At 39.3% G+C, this 19,327-nt stretch overlaps 1 protein-coding gene across 1 annotated transcript in view; it reads left to right on the top strand.

The window, feature by feature from the left end:
- COL23A1 (collagen type XXIII alpha 1 chain) overlaps window positions 1-19,327 on the top strand; it is a 294,393-nt gene that overhangs the window by 9,694 nt on the left and 265,372 nt on the right. The window contains exon 2 of the mRNA XM_081942141.1: window positions 14-83. Within this exon, the coding sequence (XP_081798267.1) occupies window positions 14-83 (70 nt within the window). The remainder of the gene's footprint in view (window positions 1-13; window positions 84-19,327) is intronic.

The raw sequence follows: 19,327 nt of genomic DNA, 5'->3' as shown, positions 1-19,327 counted from the left end.
GCTTTCTTGACAGAAACTGAACGAAGGATTAGCCAAACTACGTACAGCAAGAGAAGTACCCTCTGAATGTCATTGCCCACCAGGTAGGTGGATGAGAAATAGAATTTTTAAATTAGATATATTGTACTATTAAGTGAATGTGAGAAATATCTATAATTGCATTGCTTGAAAGATTGGAGGGGGGGAGTGTATCCTGGTTTGAATATATTTACAAGTAGTTTTTTTTGTATGGGCAGGAGATCTCTGTTTTATTTTGTTCAATCAATAAAAATAGAGTTGGAGGTCTTCTAGTTCAATTCCCTGCTCAAGCAGGAGACCCTTTACCAGTGATGGTTAATGTTTTTGGCACCAAGTGCCGAAACTGGAGCACGCACGCACCAAGCACCAGAACCCAGAAGAGCAGCTGGCCGGTGCGCATGCACACACTGGACAGCTGCTCTTCTGGGTTCTTTTGCATGCATGCACCCTGGACCAGCTGTCTGGTGCACAAGGCACGATGGAACCGGGAAGAGAAGATGGCGACGGTGCATGTGCCCACAGAGAGGGCTCTGCATGCTACCTCTGGCACACGTGCCATAGGTTTGCCATCACGGCCCTATACCATTTCAAACAAGAGTGAATAGACAATGAAATTAATTGGTTCATTTAGTTTTGAAGTGTCTGAGTGTTTTCATAAAAGAATAAAATATTCCTTATTAGAACATATACCTAAATGTTTCTTAATTTTTTTTACTCCAAAGCACCCTTTGCTGGATGAGTAAGTACCTTCAGTATGCATGGTTGTTTAAAAATCTTTATCTATAGATTTATCCCAAAGATAATTTCTCAGATGAATCATTACATAATTTTGTTAGCTTTTGTTCAGTTGCCCTTTGTGAAATTTAGTAAGATTCAGTTAATAAATGTCTTAATGATTTCAGTATGAGCAAAATATGCAAGTACTTGCTTGTTTCTTTCTATAAATATTGCTGATCACATTTGGAACAACCCAGAACAGGGGCATCTTGTATTTGAAAAGCCTGCAGCCACATGAATGGGATCATTTTTGTAAAGGATGAGGTGAAGTGTTTCCAAGTGGACATTTTTGTTTTGCAGAGAAACCAAAGTCATTGCACATATACTTGGATCAGTTATTATTTTCTAATGAAAACCTTGTGGGGCCCAATGTTTAGAAGCAGTCAAAAGACTGTAAACTGAAATTATGCTAACATTAGTGCATGTAAACTTTGCAGGTTGTTTTTGAAATCATGAAAAAGGTAACATTATTTTACCCTCTTTTTATCTTTAAATTATATATAATAGATCTATTAGATTTCTCATTGTTTTAAACATAATTGTAGTTCTTTTACTTTAGTAACTACTATCAAATAAATTGATAGCTGCCTTCATTCTTATATTAACTTATCTTTTCCAAGCAGGTTACTGTAGATTTATTGATATATTACCTTAAAATTATTTGTAGTATGCCAAAATATCCGTTAAATTTGAAAACTGGGAAGCCTGCCTAATTTTTAAGGGTGTGTTTTGATTCTTGGAGCAAAGACAACAGTTTGAAGTTTTTGATTATGTTTAAATCAAGGCTCTTTCTGACTTAGATAGCTATCTTATGCTTCCCAAATTCAGAGGCAAAATTCCAGACGTTTGGCAGAACGTTTTTAAACCTCCCCCCCCTCCCAACACCTTTTCTGCAAGTGAAAACTGTGTGTGTTAAGCTTTCTTGAGGTATAGCCATTCTATTATTTTTTTTCATGTTAACATTGTTGCCCTTGTTTCATGGGTTATTTCACTGCATTGCCAGCTGCATCTTCAAAACCTCCAATGCAAAATAAATAAATGTAGTGAAAGTCCCCGTAGAAAAAACATCTGTTTTACAATGAACAGGCCCCCCACCCATGGCATTAATATGGTTGTACACTTTTGTAGGCTTGAGATCTTGATGATTTTTCATGATTTCTATTCTTAAAAAATGAAATACATTTTTGACTTACATAATTTATTTAGCGATTGTTCAAATTACAACTGCACTGAAAAAAGTGACATGACCATTTTTCACACTTACGACTGTTGCAGCATCCCCATGGTCATGTGATCAAAATTCGGATTCTTGGCAACTGTCTCATATTTATGATGGCTGCAGTGTCCTGGAGTCATGTGATTATCTTTTGCGAACTTCTAATCAGCAAAGTCAACAAAGAAGTCAAATTCACTGCTAACTTAACATTCATTGTTAACTTAACAACTGCAATGATTCACTTAACCACTCTGCCATGAAAGGTTGTAAAAGGGAGCAAAACTCATTTAACAAATGTCTCATTTAGCCACAGAAATTTTGGGCTCAGTTGTGTAAGTTGAGGACTACCCGTATACTGCAACTATGTTTCTTGATTATGAAGTCACTGAAGTATAGTTAACATTTATAGTCAGTTGATGCCAGTATCTGGAATTCCCAAAGTTTTTGGGTTATGAATTCATATTCAATTTGGGAAACTTAAAAAATTGCCACTAGAGTAGATTTTTCTTTGCACAAAGTGGCTGTAATAAGGAACAGAATATAACACTTTTTTGTCAAGCAAAGTGGACATAACATTCAAGCAAAGCACCAAATTACTGTTTTTGTTTTTTTAAAATTGGGTTCTAGATACATTAATAAAAGTGAGACAAAGTGGTACTTTTATTTTGCAGCATGCCAAATTCCTCTCTTAAAAATTATAATTGATTTTTTTCTTTAAATGCAAAAAATCCTGCCCCCCCCCCCAAAGTACATCTTTAAGCCTGTCAACATTGTTTGGTACCATGTTGCAGATTAAAAGGTTACATGAGGGGAACTTTCCCTTTGCAATTCCTCTGTCTTGCTTTCATGGTCCAACTCTGCGTCTCCACCTGTCTTCTCTATGGCAGACAGTTTTCAGGAAAATCATATCCAAGAGCCTACTTGCGGACTTACCTTGTGGCATTAAGGGCGGCCAAACGTAGACATTGTGCCGCCCTTATTGCGTCCGCCGATAACCGCCCTGCCGCCCTGTTTCGGGTGACCCGCTCCCTCCTATCACAGAGGACGGTGGGGTCACCCCTGCAGGGAAGAGCAGAGGAGTTTGGGGAATATCTGCAGGACAAAGTCGCTCAGATCCGGAGCGGATGGGCCCCCTTCAGTGGACTGGACGAGCCGTCAACAGCGAGTCTTGTGAGGCCACTCTGGGAGGAGTTTGATTCTGTTGCCCCCGAGGATTTGGACAGGTTACGTGGACGGCTGCGACCCACCACATGTTCAATGGACCCGTGTCCCTCCTGGCTGGTCCTGGCATCCTGGGAGACGACACGAGGCTGGCTTCTGGGCCTGGTGAACGCTTCGTTGGGTGAGGGATCCTTGCCAACTGCCTTGAAAGAGGCGGTGGTGAGGCCCCTGCTCAAGAAGCCTTCACTGGACCCAATGGAACTAGCTAATTACCGTCCAGTCTCCAACCTTCCCTTTTTGGCGAAGGTTGTTGAGAATGTGGTGGCGCAGCAATTTCCGCGACACCTCGACGAATCCGAATATCTAGACTCACGCCAGTCCGGTTTCCGACCCGGGCACAGCACGGAGACAGCCTTGGTCGCGTTGGTTGATGATCTCTGGAGGGCCAGAGATAGAGGTTGTTCCTCTATCCTGGTCCTATTAGACCTCTCAGCGGCTTTTGATACCATCGACCATGGTATCCTATTGCGCCGGCTGGGGGGGATGGGAGTCGGAGGCACCGTTCTACGGTGGTTCGGCTCCTACCTCTCTGACCGGACGCAATGTGTGTTGACAGGGGGGCAGAGGTCGACCCTGAGGCCACTCTCTTGGGTGCCGCAGGGGTCGGTCCTCTCGCCCCTCCTGTTCAACGCATATGTGAAGCCGCTGGGGGAGATCATCCGTGGTTTTGGGGTTGAATACCATCTGTACGCTGATGATACGCAGCTGTACATCTCAACCCCAAACCACCCCAACGAGGCTGTCGAAGTGATGTCCCGGTGTTTGGAAGCCGTCGGGGTCTGGATGGGGGACAACAGACTCAAACTCAACCCCTCCAAGACTGAGTGGCTGTGGCTACTGGCACCCCGGTTCAGCCAGCTAATTCCATCGCTGGCCATAGGGGGTGAACAACTCCCCCCTGTGGAGCGGGCGCGCAATTTGGGCGTCCTCCTAGATGCCCGGCTGTCTATGGATGACCATGTGGCAGCCGTGGCAAGGGGGGGCGTTCCACCAGGTTCGCCTGGTGCGTCAATTGCGCCCCCTACTGGACCGGGATGCCCTACGCACGGTCACTCATGCGCTGGTGACGTCTCGCCTGGACTACTGCAATGCCCTCTACATGGGGCTTCCCTTGGGACGCATCCGAAGACTACAGCTAGTTCAGAACGCAGCCGCGCGGGTGATTATGGGGAGCTCAAGATACTCCCATGTGACACCTCTCCTGCGCGAGCTGCACTGGCTACCTGTGGTTTTTCGGGTGCGTTTCAAGGTATTGATTACCATCTTTAAAGCGCTCCATGGCACAGGACCCAGTTACCTGCGGGATCGTATCCTCCCGCACACATCCCTATGACCAATCCGCTCTCACAGGGAGGGACTACTACTGGTGCCGTCCACTAGGCAGTGCCAGCGGGCGACGCCTAGGGGTAGGACCTTCTCTGTGATGGGCCCAACCCTCTGGAATGACCTCCCCCCCGACATTAGAACTACCACTGACTTCCGTTCCTTCCGTCAAAAATTAAAGACTCACCTGTTTCGATTAGCTGGCCTGGCACATTCTTAGTTTTTACCTCCCGATGGATATATTTTAATGGGTAATTTTGGGTAATATTTTAACTTTTGGGTTATTAGAGTTTTTAATGTACTATATTTATTATTCTATATACAGTCTTGTAACCTCCTCCACCTACGTATTTAATTATTTAACTGTTTTATGTATGTATTTTATAACGCATTTTAGTGACTGTACACCGCCCCGAGTCCCTTTCGGGAGAGGGGGCGGTCTATAAATACGAATAATAAATAAATAAATAAAATAAATATGCTATGGTTTAATCTTTTGCTTTCTTCTCTCCTCCTCTCTTCCATTCTCCCCTGGCATTTGTTTTATTCGCCTTCTTCTTCATTTATTCTCCATTGTGCTCAAGACCAAACTCAACCAGAAATTGGGAGGTCTGTGCTGAAGATCTCTTCATATCAAATTCAAGTATTGCTGCACAGGGAAAGACTTGGATCAGAACTGTGGTTCTGAGATAGGAAAGGTTTTTCCCTACCATATTTTCCCAATCCAAACTGGACTTCCTACGGTGAAAAGCATGAAGTCTTTTATAGTATTGAATGGGTTGTTGGAAAGCAAGATTCAGGGAAAATATAAGACAGCCATTTTCAGCTGCATACTCCCATGGCCATACAGGTAATCTAGAATAACAGAGTTGGGAGGAATCTTGGAGGTCTTCTGGTCCAACCCCGTTCTCAGGCAGGAAACCCTATAGCATTTCAAGCAAATAGTTATCCAATCTTGTCCAAACAATCCTTGGTTTACAATAGTAATTGCAGGAGAAGAAGTGGCAGAGCCTGGGAGATAAAAGAGGGATCAACCTAGAATCTCTACATAGCCACAAGTGGATGAAGTGCAATTTCCCTTAAATTCCATTGCTCCTTAGGTGCTAACCTTAATTGAAAAGATTATATGTTGAGTGTGTGTGTGTGTGTATATGCATATATACTTAGATACATATGCATACTGTTTGTCTTGCCTAGTAAGGATTCATTGACCTTAGTGGGTCAATGTGTATAGCTCAGGATTGAACAATGCTTAGTGCTCTCTGAGCTTGATTGTTTGCTTGCAGACATTTTATTACCCAAGTAGGTAATACCTAGTAGTTCTGCACTGACATGTGGGAATCAATTGGGAGATGGAGAAGAGTCGTAGCCAAGGTGCAATGAGACAGAAGACAACATGGCCCACAGCAGCAATGTGAGCAGAGCAAGTAGCTCAGAAGAGACCTTCCCTAGTTTCTTGGGATGTAAAAGGGAGGAGGGAAAAGTGTTCTTTCAGACTTGCAAGATTCTGTCAATGTAACCAGAATTAACTTATCTTGCCATGCTTTCTGTCTGGTCTACCTTACAGAGCTGACATGTTTTCTCCTTGGTAATTACTGATTGGAGTACTGTTTTCTGCATGATAGTTTGTTGTTAATTCCGTCTTATCTCAGCGACGACTGCTGGAGAGGATGTATTCTAATCCTTTTGTTTCCTTCTTAGCTTTTTATTGTCTCCTTTGAATGCTTTGTAAATATGGTCTATCTCTGATTATTGATGGCTGATTTGTCTGAACGGTAAGCTTCCAGGAATCCCCTAGAATTTTGGTTTAGCCCAGTAGCCCAAGAAATTAAAACAGGAGTCATTTACAACATACAATGTAAGGATTATAACAGGATAATCCTGTAAAATAGATAAGCAGGAGATTAGCAGAGTGCATCCATGAACACCAACTAGCAGTCAGAAGACAGGAGAAAAACTTAATATCACAACACAAGGACAAACCCAAACACAATTTCAACTAGGAAACTGTTGGCTCTTAGACCAAGCTTGGCATGAAGACTGACAGTGTTGGGTAGTGAAATATCTGCAAGCAACCAAGGTCAGAGAGCCCCAGGTACTCCACATTATTGATTTAAATTTAATGTTTTGCAACTGTAAGATACACAGACATGCCCAGCCCTGAATATTATAGACAAACATGTGATTGTGTGTTTTTAAGGAAATGAATGCTAGAAACATTTTTCTTTAACATTTTATGCCATCTCCCCTGTTTCTGCTATTTGTGAATTCATGAAGGGCTGATGGGGAAGCTATACCTTTGGTAATTAGCTGCTATTCTTAGATAGAGAGAAAGGCCTTTTTTTTTCTCTTCAGCTATTGGATGGCTTGATCTGAGCAGTAATTGGTGGGAGATGCATAGCCTAGATTGCACAACAGCATAGTGAATATGTCAGGGTGTATAATGTTAATAACTTTGGAAATGAGGGTATAAAATCTGTAGGAAACTTGCTTCATAGGAAAGTGACAAAGAGAAGACTCTAGCAAAATTATAAATGTTTTATGAGGTGTGTCATCTAATCATATATGTTGATATGGCAGTCCCACTCTGAAGAAAGGGACATTGAGTCAGATACATAGTACTGGAGTCATAGTCATAGGAAAATTAATTATTGTTGGCATATTAATGCAATTATATCACAATTCTGTAATGTATATACCATTTGTACAACCCTGATGTGATTTCGGAAATGTCCAGTTAATATTAATATTTTGTCCTGAAAATTCACCCACGATTAACATGATTGCACACCCTTTGGTATTTTTTACCACTAGAGGGAGCTAATATTATTTCAGGAATACCATAGAAATTAAATTACGCAAAGTATTAAGATAAATCTCATGATCAGGATCTAAAATGCTTGATTAAGTTATTTATGCTAATTCTCTTAAATGTGGAGAAGAGTTCCACGATTATAAAAGGCTTATTTTTATGTTCCTTAGCTGGATTATTACTAACTTTCTTTAATGTTCTTTACGTAGTAATTAATCTATTTAGATCATTTTCAGTTCTCTGCTGTACTGGGGTGGCTCTTTGATCATGTTCTGATTAGGAGTGTACTGTTTTCACAATAACCATAAGTACTTTATGCCTTTACTGAAACATAAGTATGGCTTCTTATTGACTCTAACTGTATTTGGTTTTAAATAATTGTGTATTAAAGGATGCTAAATCCTTCCAGCTCTTGATTCTATGATTCCAAATATGGTTGATAAATATAGGCAAAACATTGCTATTGGTCTTTATAAAGGTTTGGATTTTTTTAATGATAAGTATTTCAGTGTCGTCAAAGAACATAATAGTATTTCACACATATCCACATAACAATTTCCAGACTGTTTTACACCCTGGCATCTTCAGGGGTTGGTAGACAAATGACATAATGCTGGGATCAGTAACGGTATCCTCTTATCTTCACTACCGGTTCGGTAGCGGGAGTGCCGTGAGCCCATGTGAGCATGCACAGAAGGTCCTTGATGACGTCTGGGTGGATGGGCGGAGCCTCGCGCTGCCACCACTACCGGTTCACCCGAACTGGTGCAAACTGGCACAATGCCACCTCTGGTTGGAATGTAGCAATGCAAACTTTGTGCCTTATAAATTTGTATGTGATATTGCAACATTAAAGTGTGGCACTTGTATCAAAACTTCATGGTGTATAATTCATCATTGTGTTTAATACAACAATGGCCCTGGCCAATTTTACTTAGAACTTGGAAGATTTATCTCATGGATTGGGTCCATACGTCCTTTTCTGTTGTCAGATTTCTTTCACGGAACAAAAGATAGCTTTATACTGGGTTGCTATACTATCTGCAAAATAAATAAAATAATGTTCTATACATGCAACTTCTTGCAGAAGAATGAGAAGTACTTGTGAACATAAAGCAAACTGTTTTGTAATTGAAGTACTTGATCTATTGCTGTTTTTACTTGTAGTGGATTCTAATCACTTTTAATAGGAAAGCAGGTATCATACATTTGCAAGGGATTTTGAAAAGTATTCTGTTAACATTCACTGTGTGCAGTACCCCTAGATGCTGTCAGTTGCGCCCCTTCCTGGATCGGGATGCTCTGTGCACAGTCACTCATGCCCTCGTCCTTTCTCGCCTGGACTACTGCAACGCTCTCTACATGGGGCTGTCCTTGAAGAGCACCCGGAGGCTTCAGCTGGTCCAGAATGCGGCTGCGCGGGTTATCATGGGGGTACCTAGGTGCTCCCATGTTACACCCCTTTTAGGCAGCCTGCATTGGTTGCCGGTTGTTTTCTGGGTGCTATTCAAGGTGTTAATTATTATCTTTAAAGCGCTCCATGGCTTAGGCCCAGGATACTTGCGAGACCACCTACTGCCACCGGTAGCCTCCCACCGTCCAGTACAATCCCACAGATTTGTTCTCCTTAGGGTGCCGTCAGTCAGACAGTGTCAGCTGGTGACCCCCAGGGGGAGAGCCTTCTCTGTGGGAGCGCCTTCCCTCTGGAATGAGCTGCCCCCGGAGCTTCGCATAATCCCTGACCTCTGGTCCTTCCGATGCGCCCTAAAAAGTTGGCTTTTCCAGCAAGCCAGCCTGGCCTGTTAATTTTATTTAATTTTTGAAATGTGAGTGTTATATAAATTGGGTTTGTTTTTTGGACTGTTTCTAATTTCCTTTTAGCTTTTGTACTATGTGTTTTTTAATGCTGTACGCTGCCCTGAGTCCTTGGGAGAAGGGTGGCATACAAATCTAATAAATCCAATCCAATCCAAATCCAATATATTTATATAAATTGCAGCAGTAACTATTCTCTAATCCCCCTAATCTCTCTATGTCCGTGATGGCGAACCTATGGCATCCGTGCCACACACACATTTGTTAGGACATGCCAGGTGTTGCCCTGTCAGGTCCAGCGCGCATGCATGTACTGGCCAGCTGACTTCGGCCTTCTTTTTCGGCCATTTTTCACCCTCCGAAGGCTTCAGAGAAGCTCCTGAAGCCTCCGGAGGGCCTTCGGGGGGTGGGGGTGGCTGTTTTTGCCCTCCCCAGGCTCCTAGTAAGCAACTGGAGCTTGGGGAGGGCAAAAAAAGCATGTCAAAAGTGGAGGGGGGAGTGCTGGTCGCACACACATGCACATGCGGGGGGAGCATGCATGCACACTGGGGTCGCATGCATAGCATTATGGGTGTGGGCATGCCTGCTCATGACCCCCCTGCGCTCCCTTCACTTTTGGCATGCCCCCCAAAAGAGGTTAGCCATCACTGTTCTACGTGATATGCATTATAAGTTTAAAAAGGTATTCATAATCTTCAATGCAGGTACAGCAGGTAAGAGATAATGGGATGTAGTATTCTTGCCTATCACATTTACAGTTACCCCTTCCCCCATGCCTTGCAAGGGCTCTTGAGGCTGGGGAGCATTTCTATGTGGGAAGAAGGTATGAAGAAAATAAGCAGTCCTGTTCACAAGAGATGCCTTTGTCTATTTTAACACAAGCTCTCTTTTTCCATTAACTCTTTAGAAAAAATACACTTCATTAAGAGAATCTATGGAGATTCTCAGCCATCCAGGTCATGGTTGTCACAAAGGCTATTTTTCAACATGCAAACTGGACTGTTTTTTCCTTGAAGACATTTGGGTTTTCATGCAAGAAGCTTCTTCATTTCTGACTGAATTTTTTTTGGGTGGTGGTGGTATTGAAGAATTTTTAAGACTGCAAGGAATATAAATTCTTCTGCCTCCCCCCCCCCCCCCCAATCATTCAGTTAGATGAGAAGCCAAGCACTTTTGTGACACTTCATCAAGGATAGTCCTACAATCCTCAGAAGAGACTTTTTGGTTGTCATCAGGAGGGGACATTCAAGGAAATAGGAAATTCACCTTTCAACAATTCTTCTTTGGTCCTAGCAACAACGGTAATATTTTCCATTTTGGGATGCTCTCTAAAAATGAAACAATGTCCCACTTCTCTTCCAAGTCTTAAAACAGTTCACTAAGCATCTCTTTTCAAAACTGTGGTAAAAAAAATCAGTCTCTAGTCTGTCTGCCTGCCTGCTTGCTTGGGTCTTAAAGAAATTGATTCCATGGGTTATTTTCCTTGCATCATCTTTTCTTCAAAGTCCAGAGTTACTTGGTACAGAAACTTTCCCCCCTTTTCTGCTTTGAAAATTGGGTTAAAGAAGTGAGTTACAGGTGAGACGGGACAATTATTATTTTTTTGCACTCATGTTAGAAGCACCAAAAAACTTCTGGGTTGAAAGGATTAAGTAGTTACATCACCATTGCCTTGAGGATGCTCAGTTGGGGGCTCCTTTCATGTCCTAGGCAGGAGCTGGAGTGAAGGATGAGAACTCAACCCCATCCCACAGTTCTCGGGTCTTAAACATGGACTTGCTAACTTCCTTCCCAGTGTCACAACCACTCGACCCACCATGCTTCCAAACTGGAGAATAATGAAAGGCTATACAGTTAGTCACAGTGGGGAAGATGAAACCAGTCAATGGAGAGTTAACAATGTCCTGCGTCACCAAGTAATTAGTTTACAAGGCAACATTTCATCTTCTTAAATAGTAGATGTAAAGTTGGAAGGAAGGGCAAGGACCTTTGTGACAAAATGGCTATTTGGGGGGAAAATCTATTCTCTATATAACATTAGACAGCACCAGAGTTCTAAATTATATTTAGCCTACCAACCAGACTTTCAGTGTTCTCAGAAAGTTAAGCAGAAATGGAAAATGCAATTCTGGATTTATAAACAACCACTGTCACAAAACGTTAGTCAATATTTTTCTTGCAGCCCACTTTAGCTGCTATAATTCAAACTCTTCCCATGAATGTTCTGTCTTACTAAGATCAAAGAGTTCATTGGCCTAGGCGAATATTTGTGTAGAAAGTTGTCTGGAATGACTATTCATAAGTAGGTTGGAGTGTCATTTTTAACAAAGGCTATGAGATTTTATTTGATGGAGAATGGCATCCTAATTGCATCTCAGGCTCCAATCACAGATCGCTTAGTAATTTCAATGCAGGAAGGGACTTTTGAGTATATTATTTTACTATAAGGTTGTTGTTTTTTTGCTAGCATGTCTCTGTCAAATTTCTTCATATTTTCTAAAACCCATCTAACTTTGTGATTGACTTCAAAGGAAATTTGAAGTCATATCTATGTTCCATATGATGAAAAACTGCACAAGTGAATTGATGCCTGAATATGTGAAAAATCTCTCAAGAAAAGTCAATGAATTACCAGTGCAGCTCAGGGTGCATAACTTCATGGATACCCTGATATGGAATAAAAAAATACTGAACAAGAAAAAATAATATTATTTAAACAATAACTTGAAGTTTAAGACTCTGCAAACTGCTAAATACAGTATTTTAACTAAAATCATGTATCTGAATTATTTCAGAGTTAAACAAGGTCAATCCTTATAAGTATTTGGATGAGAAACCACCAGAAGCTATAGACAACCTACAATAAAATAATGGCAAACTACTTCTTCATTGTTGCCAAGAAACCAGTATAAATGTGACCATGAAATCATCAGGAATTGAACCTAGCTTGAAGGAGGCTTTTTAATCTGTGTATAAATAAATCATTTATAACATAACATTTCCTGGCATAGAACAGATAAATCATCCTGTTTTTGTTTTAAAATAAAAATGGTGAAGGCCAAAGCAAAAGATAATAAAGTCATACCGTAGTATATGAAATAGCAATAATGAAATGAGGGAGATATATAAAGACAGAAGTGTTATAATAACGATTCAGGATAAAGTTTCATCTCAGAACAAGTTAAAAATGCTAATTAGGGTCAAGAAAGCTTTGTTGAGAAAAAAAATTATTTGTCCAGACAACATAAATCCAAGCAACGAGGAAGAGGAAGGGGAGGAGGAAGAGAACAAATATAACAACAACAACAACAACAACAACAACAACAACAATAATAGTAGTAGTAGTTCTCAACTTACAACAGTTCATTTAGTGACTGCTCAAAGTTACAACAGCATTGAAAAAAGTGGGTTATTATGTCCATTTTTCACACGACCACTGAAGCAAACCCATGGTCATGTGATCAAAATTCAGACACGGCATATTTTGGCATCAGACACTCATATATATGATGATTCCAATGTCCTGGGGACACCTGCCAATCTTAGTGACCTTCTGATAACCAAAGTCAATGGGGAAGCCAGATTCACTTAACAACTGTAGCAAGAAAAATCGTAAACGAGGCAAAACTCACTTAACAAATGTTTCATTTAGCAACAGAAGTTTGGGTTCAATTGTGGTCGTACATCGAGAACTACCTGTTTATCATCACCACTGGGGGGAAAAATAAGCAGAAAACCAGCTATGGAAATAGTTACATTGTTGAACATAGAAGCTGAATGAATCATAATGCATTACTGCGTATGTCTTCCATTCAAAAGATGTATGGAAAACGATACAGATCCAGTATTAATGATGAAACAGATTCAAAGGGAATCTTAGGTGTAGGAAGATGAAATTCTGAGACTTATTGGGCAATTTACAAATCACCAGGATTGGCTATAAAAGCAGCAACGAATTGTATGGCACCTTAAAGTTTATTACATTATTATTCTAAACACTATTGATCCTAGTCAACTTTCATGGTTACATGAAGTAGCCTTACGAAAGGAGTCTTATATGAATACAGTATGTTACCATGCAGGAAAAAGGGGGAAAGGAAAGGTAAGAGACAATGTGGGTTGTGCACTGTGATTCAGATATGCTCAGTCCACACCTTCATGAGGGGGAGTTGTTTTCTACAGATACCTTACCTATGCACATGCGTATGAGGGAGAGATCATTCTTCAGGCACAGAAAGGAGTCACTCCAGACCTCCCTCAACTGAAAAAAGATTTGGTTTTTTTTAAACCAAAACCAAAATTGGCTGGACTGAGGATGGAACAGTGGGGTTTATGGTCCCCCCAAATTCTCTGTTATAAGTTGCTAGAACCTCTAGGAATCAAGGGGGAAGCCCAGGTACCTTGAAGCAGAAGAAACATTCTGTTTCTCAAAATTATTGTATCTGTAGAGATAGGCATGGGAAACTGTGTTTTATATCAACCTTGCAACATATTTTAAGGAATAAGGTGCAGGTATTTTCTTACTTTCAAATCTCTTGTGAAGTTTATTAACGTAGAACTCTCCATCTTGTCTCTCTTTTTTTTTATATAAAAGCTTTGGGCCTGTAACAAGTTATTTGTCACAAAGCAGTGGCAGCTTGTGCTGTTATTATATGAATTGTATTTTACTTTGCAACTCTCTATTTTTAAATAAGGTACTCTTTTCCCATCATCTGAACTATGAACATTTGCCCTTTGTATATTTAAAGTTAAAAAGGAAGAGTATTTGTTTACCTTTTTCTTTTAAATAAAATGTTATTAATCTCTTGTAACATTCACCTGTTTCCCAGATAGGGATGTGTGTGTGTGGGGGGGGGAGTTGAATTCTGTAGCCACACATTTTTTATCCTGTGTGGCCAGAAGGTAATGCTGTAGAACTTAATTCATTTTTTGCTTTATGACATTTTTATCTCTCTTACACATTGTCTAATTATATTCTTTCTTTTGTGAACTTTCAAGTCTGTAGTTTAAGTAAGAATAAAAGAATCCCTGTCAGCAAATATTTTTATATCATTGCCAAGAAAAATCTATAGACTTATTACTAGAAATTCAGCCAATTCAATGAAGTCTTTTGGGGGGAGGCAATTCCCAAATTGGGGTTGCCAATTTTACTTTTCCATGCCCTCACCCACCAACCAGTGATTGGAGACAGGCCTTTTTTCCTAACAGATAATTGTTTTCCGAGAACTATGGGCTTCCATGGTAAAAGAAGATTGCATCAAAATTATGCACACGGTACATAAGCTGTAATTCTTTCATCATATTGTGTTTTAATATATTTTTATCTCCCTGTTGTGCTATAGATACCTATGCCAGTAACCTTTCCTGACCCCAAAACAAGTGAAAACACTGTTATCAGTTGCTGCTCAATTAAGATTTTCCAAGTCAAGTAACCAACACTTCTCCATTATCTTTCAGCATTCCCTTCTGTTGGAAAGGCTAGGAAAGTGTAGACTTTTGATCTTGCTCATCACTAGGACTCTGTGCTATTTGATACTCCTCTCCAGCAGGAAACAGAAAGTCAATGGATGAGTACAGTCATAGTCTTTTTCCCCATCTTGAAAGTGGGATTGAGAAGCCCACATACCTCTGTAAATTCAAAGTTGAGACAAACTCATTAAGGGATAGTTCCACCAGTAATCAGTGCCATGTTCATCACAAAAGTGTGCCAAGTGCAACAATTGAAGGCTATCATAACATAATGTGGTGGTATATTCTCTACAACACATGGTTAGAAATTGTCAAAAGTAAACCATTGTGGCTTGTGGTATTTCCACCCATTATTATCTCTAAAAACATATGCCTGTGTAGTGCTGTATAGAGCTCATGGAAATTTTATTCAGTTTATTCCCTGCAAAGATGGACAACTCTGCTTAGTAAATTAGTACATAAAATAGTATATAACATAAAATAGTTTATACGTATCATATCAACAACATGTATCATAATTCGTATCGTATCAATAGCTTGCTTTATTGTTTCTTGGTTGTATTTGAAATATTTACACCAAAAGCAAAATGCTTTGGGTCAGATATAGTATATTTGTACATCTATTTGTCTCTTGTTCATTATTAAGTACAGAGTAGAAGATTCTACACAGATTCTACATACCACACAGTCAGCTTGCTTTATTGGACCTGTGCTTTCTAGCCATGTGAACTATTTTGAAAGTCCCATTAAATTGGCACCTGTTGTTCCAAGGTTTATGTGTCTATCAAGGCAGACTTTTTTATGTTGACCATGAGTCAAACATGCTGTACTTACAATCTGATTTGGCAGGGTGACGACATAAAGTTCACTGTTTTAATTTTATCTCTGACACAAGTACTACATGTAGTAGGCTTTTGGCAGTCACTTTGATTTGATTTACAGAATATGTATTAAGTTGTTATTAGTCATCTAATTGTGTTCTTTACTCTGTTATTTTACATCTTTGAATAAATCTTTAATTACAAAATTGCTAGGGTATATACTATCCAAGATTTCACACCAGGCTTTATGATCAAGTGTAAATCTATATTTTCTTTGCTTTTACAAACTGGATGTGTTAAATTATATAGATTTTTGTTAGTTTCAGGGCCTGATTTATTCAGTTTTTTATTAATGTAAACAGATACAAAAATTAAATTAACAGATAAAGTTTTAGTCATGGTATCTGGTCAAATTAATATAGGATTCTTTCACCATACTGAATAAAAATCCAAGCTATTATTTGAACTATGGTCCTGCAGAAAGCCACAAAAACACCAAACATTATTAAGCACACATTCAATTTGCTTCATGAGATATGAAATATAGTATATTCCATAATTAAAGTTGGAGAATGTTTTATTTTCCTAAATTCTTTTTGGGATCTTCCTTTTACTGGGTCTAAAGCTCCATGTATTGAAAAGGTTTGAACCATCCTATTCCCAAAAGCATTTATTCTTAATTGTGGATTTAGACGGCAGCTGATTGCTTCAAATGTTAAGGCAGTGTATTAGTTGCTTATACCTTAAGGCTAGTTAAGCCACATTTGTTGTATACTTCTAATCAAAATTGACTGCTTGGGTTTGTTCGTATTGAACCATTCAGATTAGTTGAGCTCATGATACTTTTATTTAATCTCTTCTGATAAAAGCTTGAAATTTGAGCAAACTATAGGGAGAACATTTTGTCAATAGATTACATAAAGAGTTTATTTGGACTTTTGTCTATAATTATAACAATTTAACTTATTTTTGGGGACAAAGTATAGAAATAGACTGAGGTGGACATGATAAAGAACCAGATTATTTTTGCCTAAATCCCTCTGTGTTAATATTCTGAAATGAGTATATTTCTATGGTCAAACAGGAAAAATGTGAACTGGTAATTATGTGTTCTCAAATTCAAATTATTTTGATTAGATTGATAGTCATGGAATTCCCAAACCCAGAACTGAGCAGTATGTTAAATTCATAACTTTATCCTTTTAGATTTAGCCACTACTACCAACGGCTGTTTTTTTAGTTGCCTGCAGTGCACTTTAGATAAGCTGATAAAAGTACTACAGAATTGCTATTATAGCTAAAGAGCCCCTGTTAAGTCCTACAGAACTGAATCTTATCTTTCCATTGGTAGAAAGTTAATGCTGGTTTTTCCCTGAAAGATAAATTTGATAGTGAATAATATATATACCTGTTGTGCTTGGACAAGTGGGGGATATAGAATTCTGTCTGAGTTAGCACAATATTCCTTTCATCCGGAAATTTTATGTTTTCTTAAGAATCCAAAATGCAATCCAAATTAGAATAATGATCTAGATATGTTGGTTTGGTTTTAGAGTTCATTGCATTTAAGTCCCACTGAAATCTGTATATGAGGTTTATTCTTTTTCAGTTGATTTCCATGAAAATCAGTGTAACTCCAGATCCATACTCATTGGGTAGATAGCCACCAACGTGGGTAGGTGTTACATAGGTTTGGCAGAATACTTGTATTGTTCAAGTTACAGCCAAGCTGAGCTTGCATTGTACCTTCAAGTACTTTTCTAATTTGTTTAAAATTATCTTGGTTAGTGAATATCCTTGGAATAATTAGGAATAGCTTTTGGGATCAAAACAGTCGTTCTGAAAATTAAAAGTTCTTTTTATTGTCTTCATGTGTAATGAAATGTATAGTTTTGCGAGAGCTTTTTGTATCTTTGCCCAGAATTACCTTATCGGAGAGATGAGCAGCATATAAATTTAATTAATAAATACATAAATTTATCTAAATTTCCATTTCTAATAGCTCTAATAATATTATATCATCAAGCTTGGAAGATGCATTTCTCTGGGAAAATATTTAACCACATTTCTTTCTGAAATTATGTGGCTGGTCACCACACACTTCAATCTAGTAATTTTTGCAATTGATTTTTTTAACAGTAGAACAAAACTGTCCTGATGAGAATAAAGAGCAACTGAGTTTGTTGTTTGCAGAGATGTCTTTAAATCAGAGGTGTCAAACTGGCAGCCTGCAGGCCGTATGCATCATGAGCAGGCCACACCCACCCCAGGTCTGTGAAGGGGAAAAGCATCACGATATGTCACGTGATGGCAACATGATGCAGCGAGTTTGACACCTTTGCTTTGAATAGTCTTAAGTCTTTTTTGTTCTTATGTCATCCTTCCTGGCTAAATCATACAGGAAACACAACTAGATGACACAAAAACAGAATTTTGTGAATCTGAAAGTACAAACTTCCCACTGCCACTAACTAATTAGGGCAGATCATCCCTAAATTTATTTATCTGACCGTTAAGAGGCTGCTGGCTTCTCCCTCGTTGCCCAGGCAGCATCTCTTTCCCTCATCTCCCAAGGTTATCCTCACATTGTATTACATCTTAGCAAAATTTGTCATTTTAGTCAGAATGTTTAGACTAAGACGACATTTCAGCAAATCTTGTTCAGGGAGAGAGAGGCTAACAGGCAACCATGATATCTCTGATTAGGTTTAGGTTGGGCAGAAAGCATCCTGATGGTGCAAGTTTTATTTGTTGCAAAGCAAGAGAACTTGTTTGGATTGACTTTATGAGTTCCTGCTTGACTGTTTGATTGAGTTAAACTAAAGTTGAACCTAGATAATCAAAAGAAGTTCTTAACTTTTCTCTGACTTATAATATTCACAAAGAGAATGGATCCCTTTGGGAGCTGTAAACACTGGCCATTTAAAGTAATTTAATTATATATATTCTATGTAGGTTTTAAAAATTCTATATTTCAGTTCCATTATAAATCAGTGGCATGTCCCATATTTTAAAAACATTCTCAGTGGTGTGGGGCTCCTAAGCACTTTGGATTTTGGGAAAAGGCTAAGGACGCTGTCCCAGAAATGATTGATGAGGGGCTATTTGCAAAATAAATGTCACTGTAATGACATCAATGGAACACCTGTTAGAACTGAAATACAGTTAAATAGCTCTCACTTTAGTATAACCACAGGAGGGAATCTATTCCCCCAGAGATGTAATTCTGTGAACTAAAGTTTTCTGGATCAGTAAAACCTCTATCCATTTCATATTACTGGGAAAATCACCTCCAGATCATTTCCTTCAATATACGCTGCAGTCACTAAAATTAGTTTCTGTCATTGTGGGTCATTTCTAAACTCAGTCAACCATACCATCTATCTACAGAAGCATTCCTTCCTTCCATCCTTCCCTCAAAGTTTACTCCCCAGCTGCCCCATTAGCTATCTACCCAACCCCTTTGTCTTTTTCAATTACTTTCTTTGCTACCTGAAGGAATAATGAGTAGGAGCCACAGACTCTTCATTCTATTTCTGGACAGGCTACAAATTGGTGTATTTCCTAACGCTTTGGAGTATTGTTAAACTGGAGGTATTCCAAGGAGAGATAGTGGTAAATGGAGGCCAGAAAAAGACAGAGATGTAATTCAGCTAACAGACCATCTACCGGAGCTGGATACCTTGATGTGGAGTTTGTTTCAAACAAACCATGTTTGTTAAACACAGTGATTAAAAGTGTTAAGGTATTAGATAAGAATGATTTCAAGCAGATAATGAATTCTCTTTTAAGCTGCTGCAGTCTATGGGACTTGTGATGTTTTGTGTCAGAGTTCTAGTGGTCATTTGATTTTGG

The sequence above is a fragment of the Natrix helvetica genome, assembly GCF_964273705.1.
Source record: "Natrix helvetica genome assembly, chromosome: 1".
In the NCBI taxonomy this organism is placed as follows: domain Eukaryota; kingdom Metazoa; phylum Chordata; class Lepidosauria; order Squamata; family Natricidae; genus Natrix; species Natrix helvetica.
Note: the sequence above shows the minus strand (reverse complement) of the source record. Positions and strands in the feature narration are given on the sequence as shown.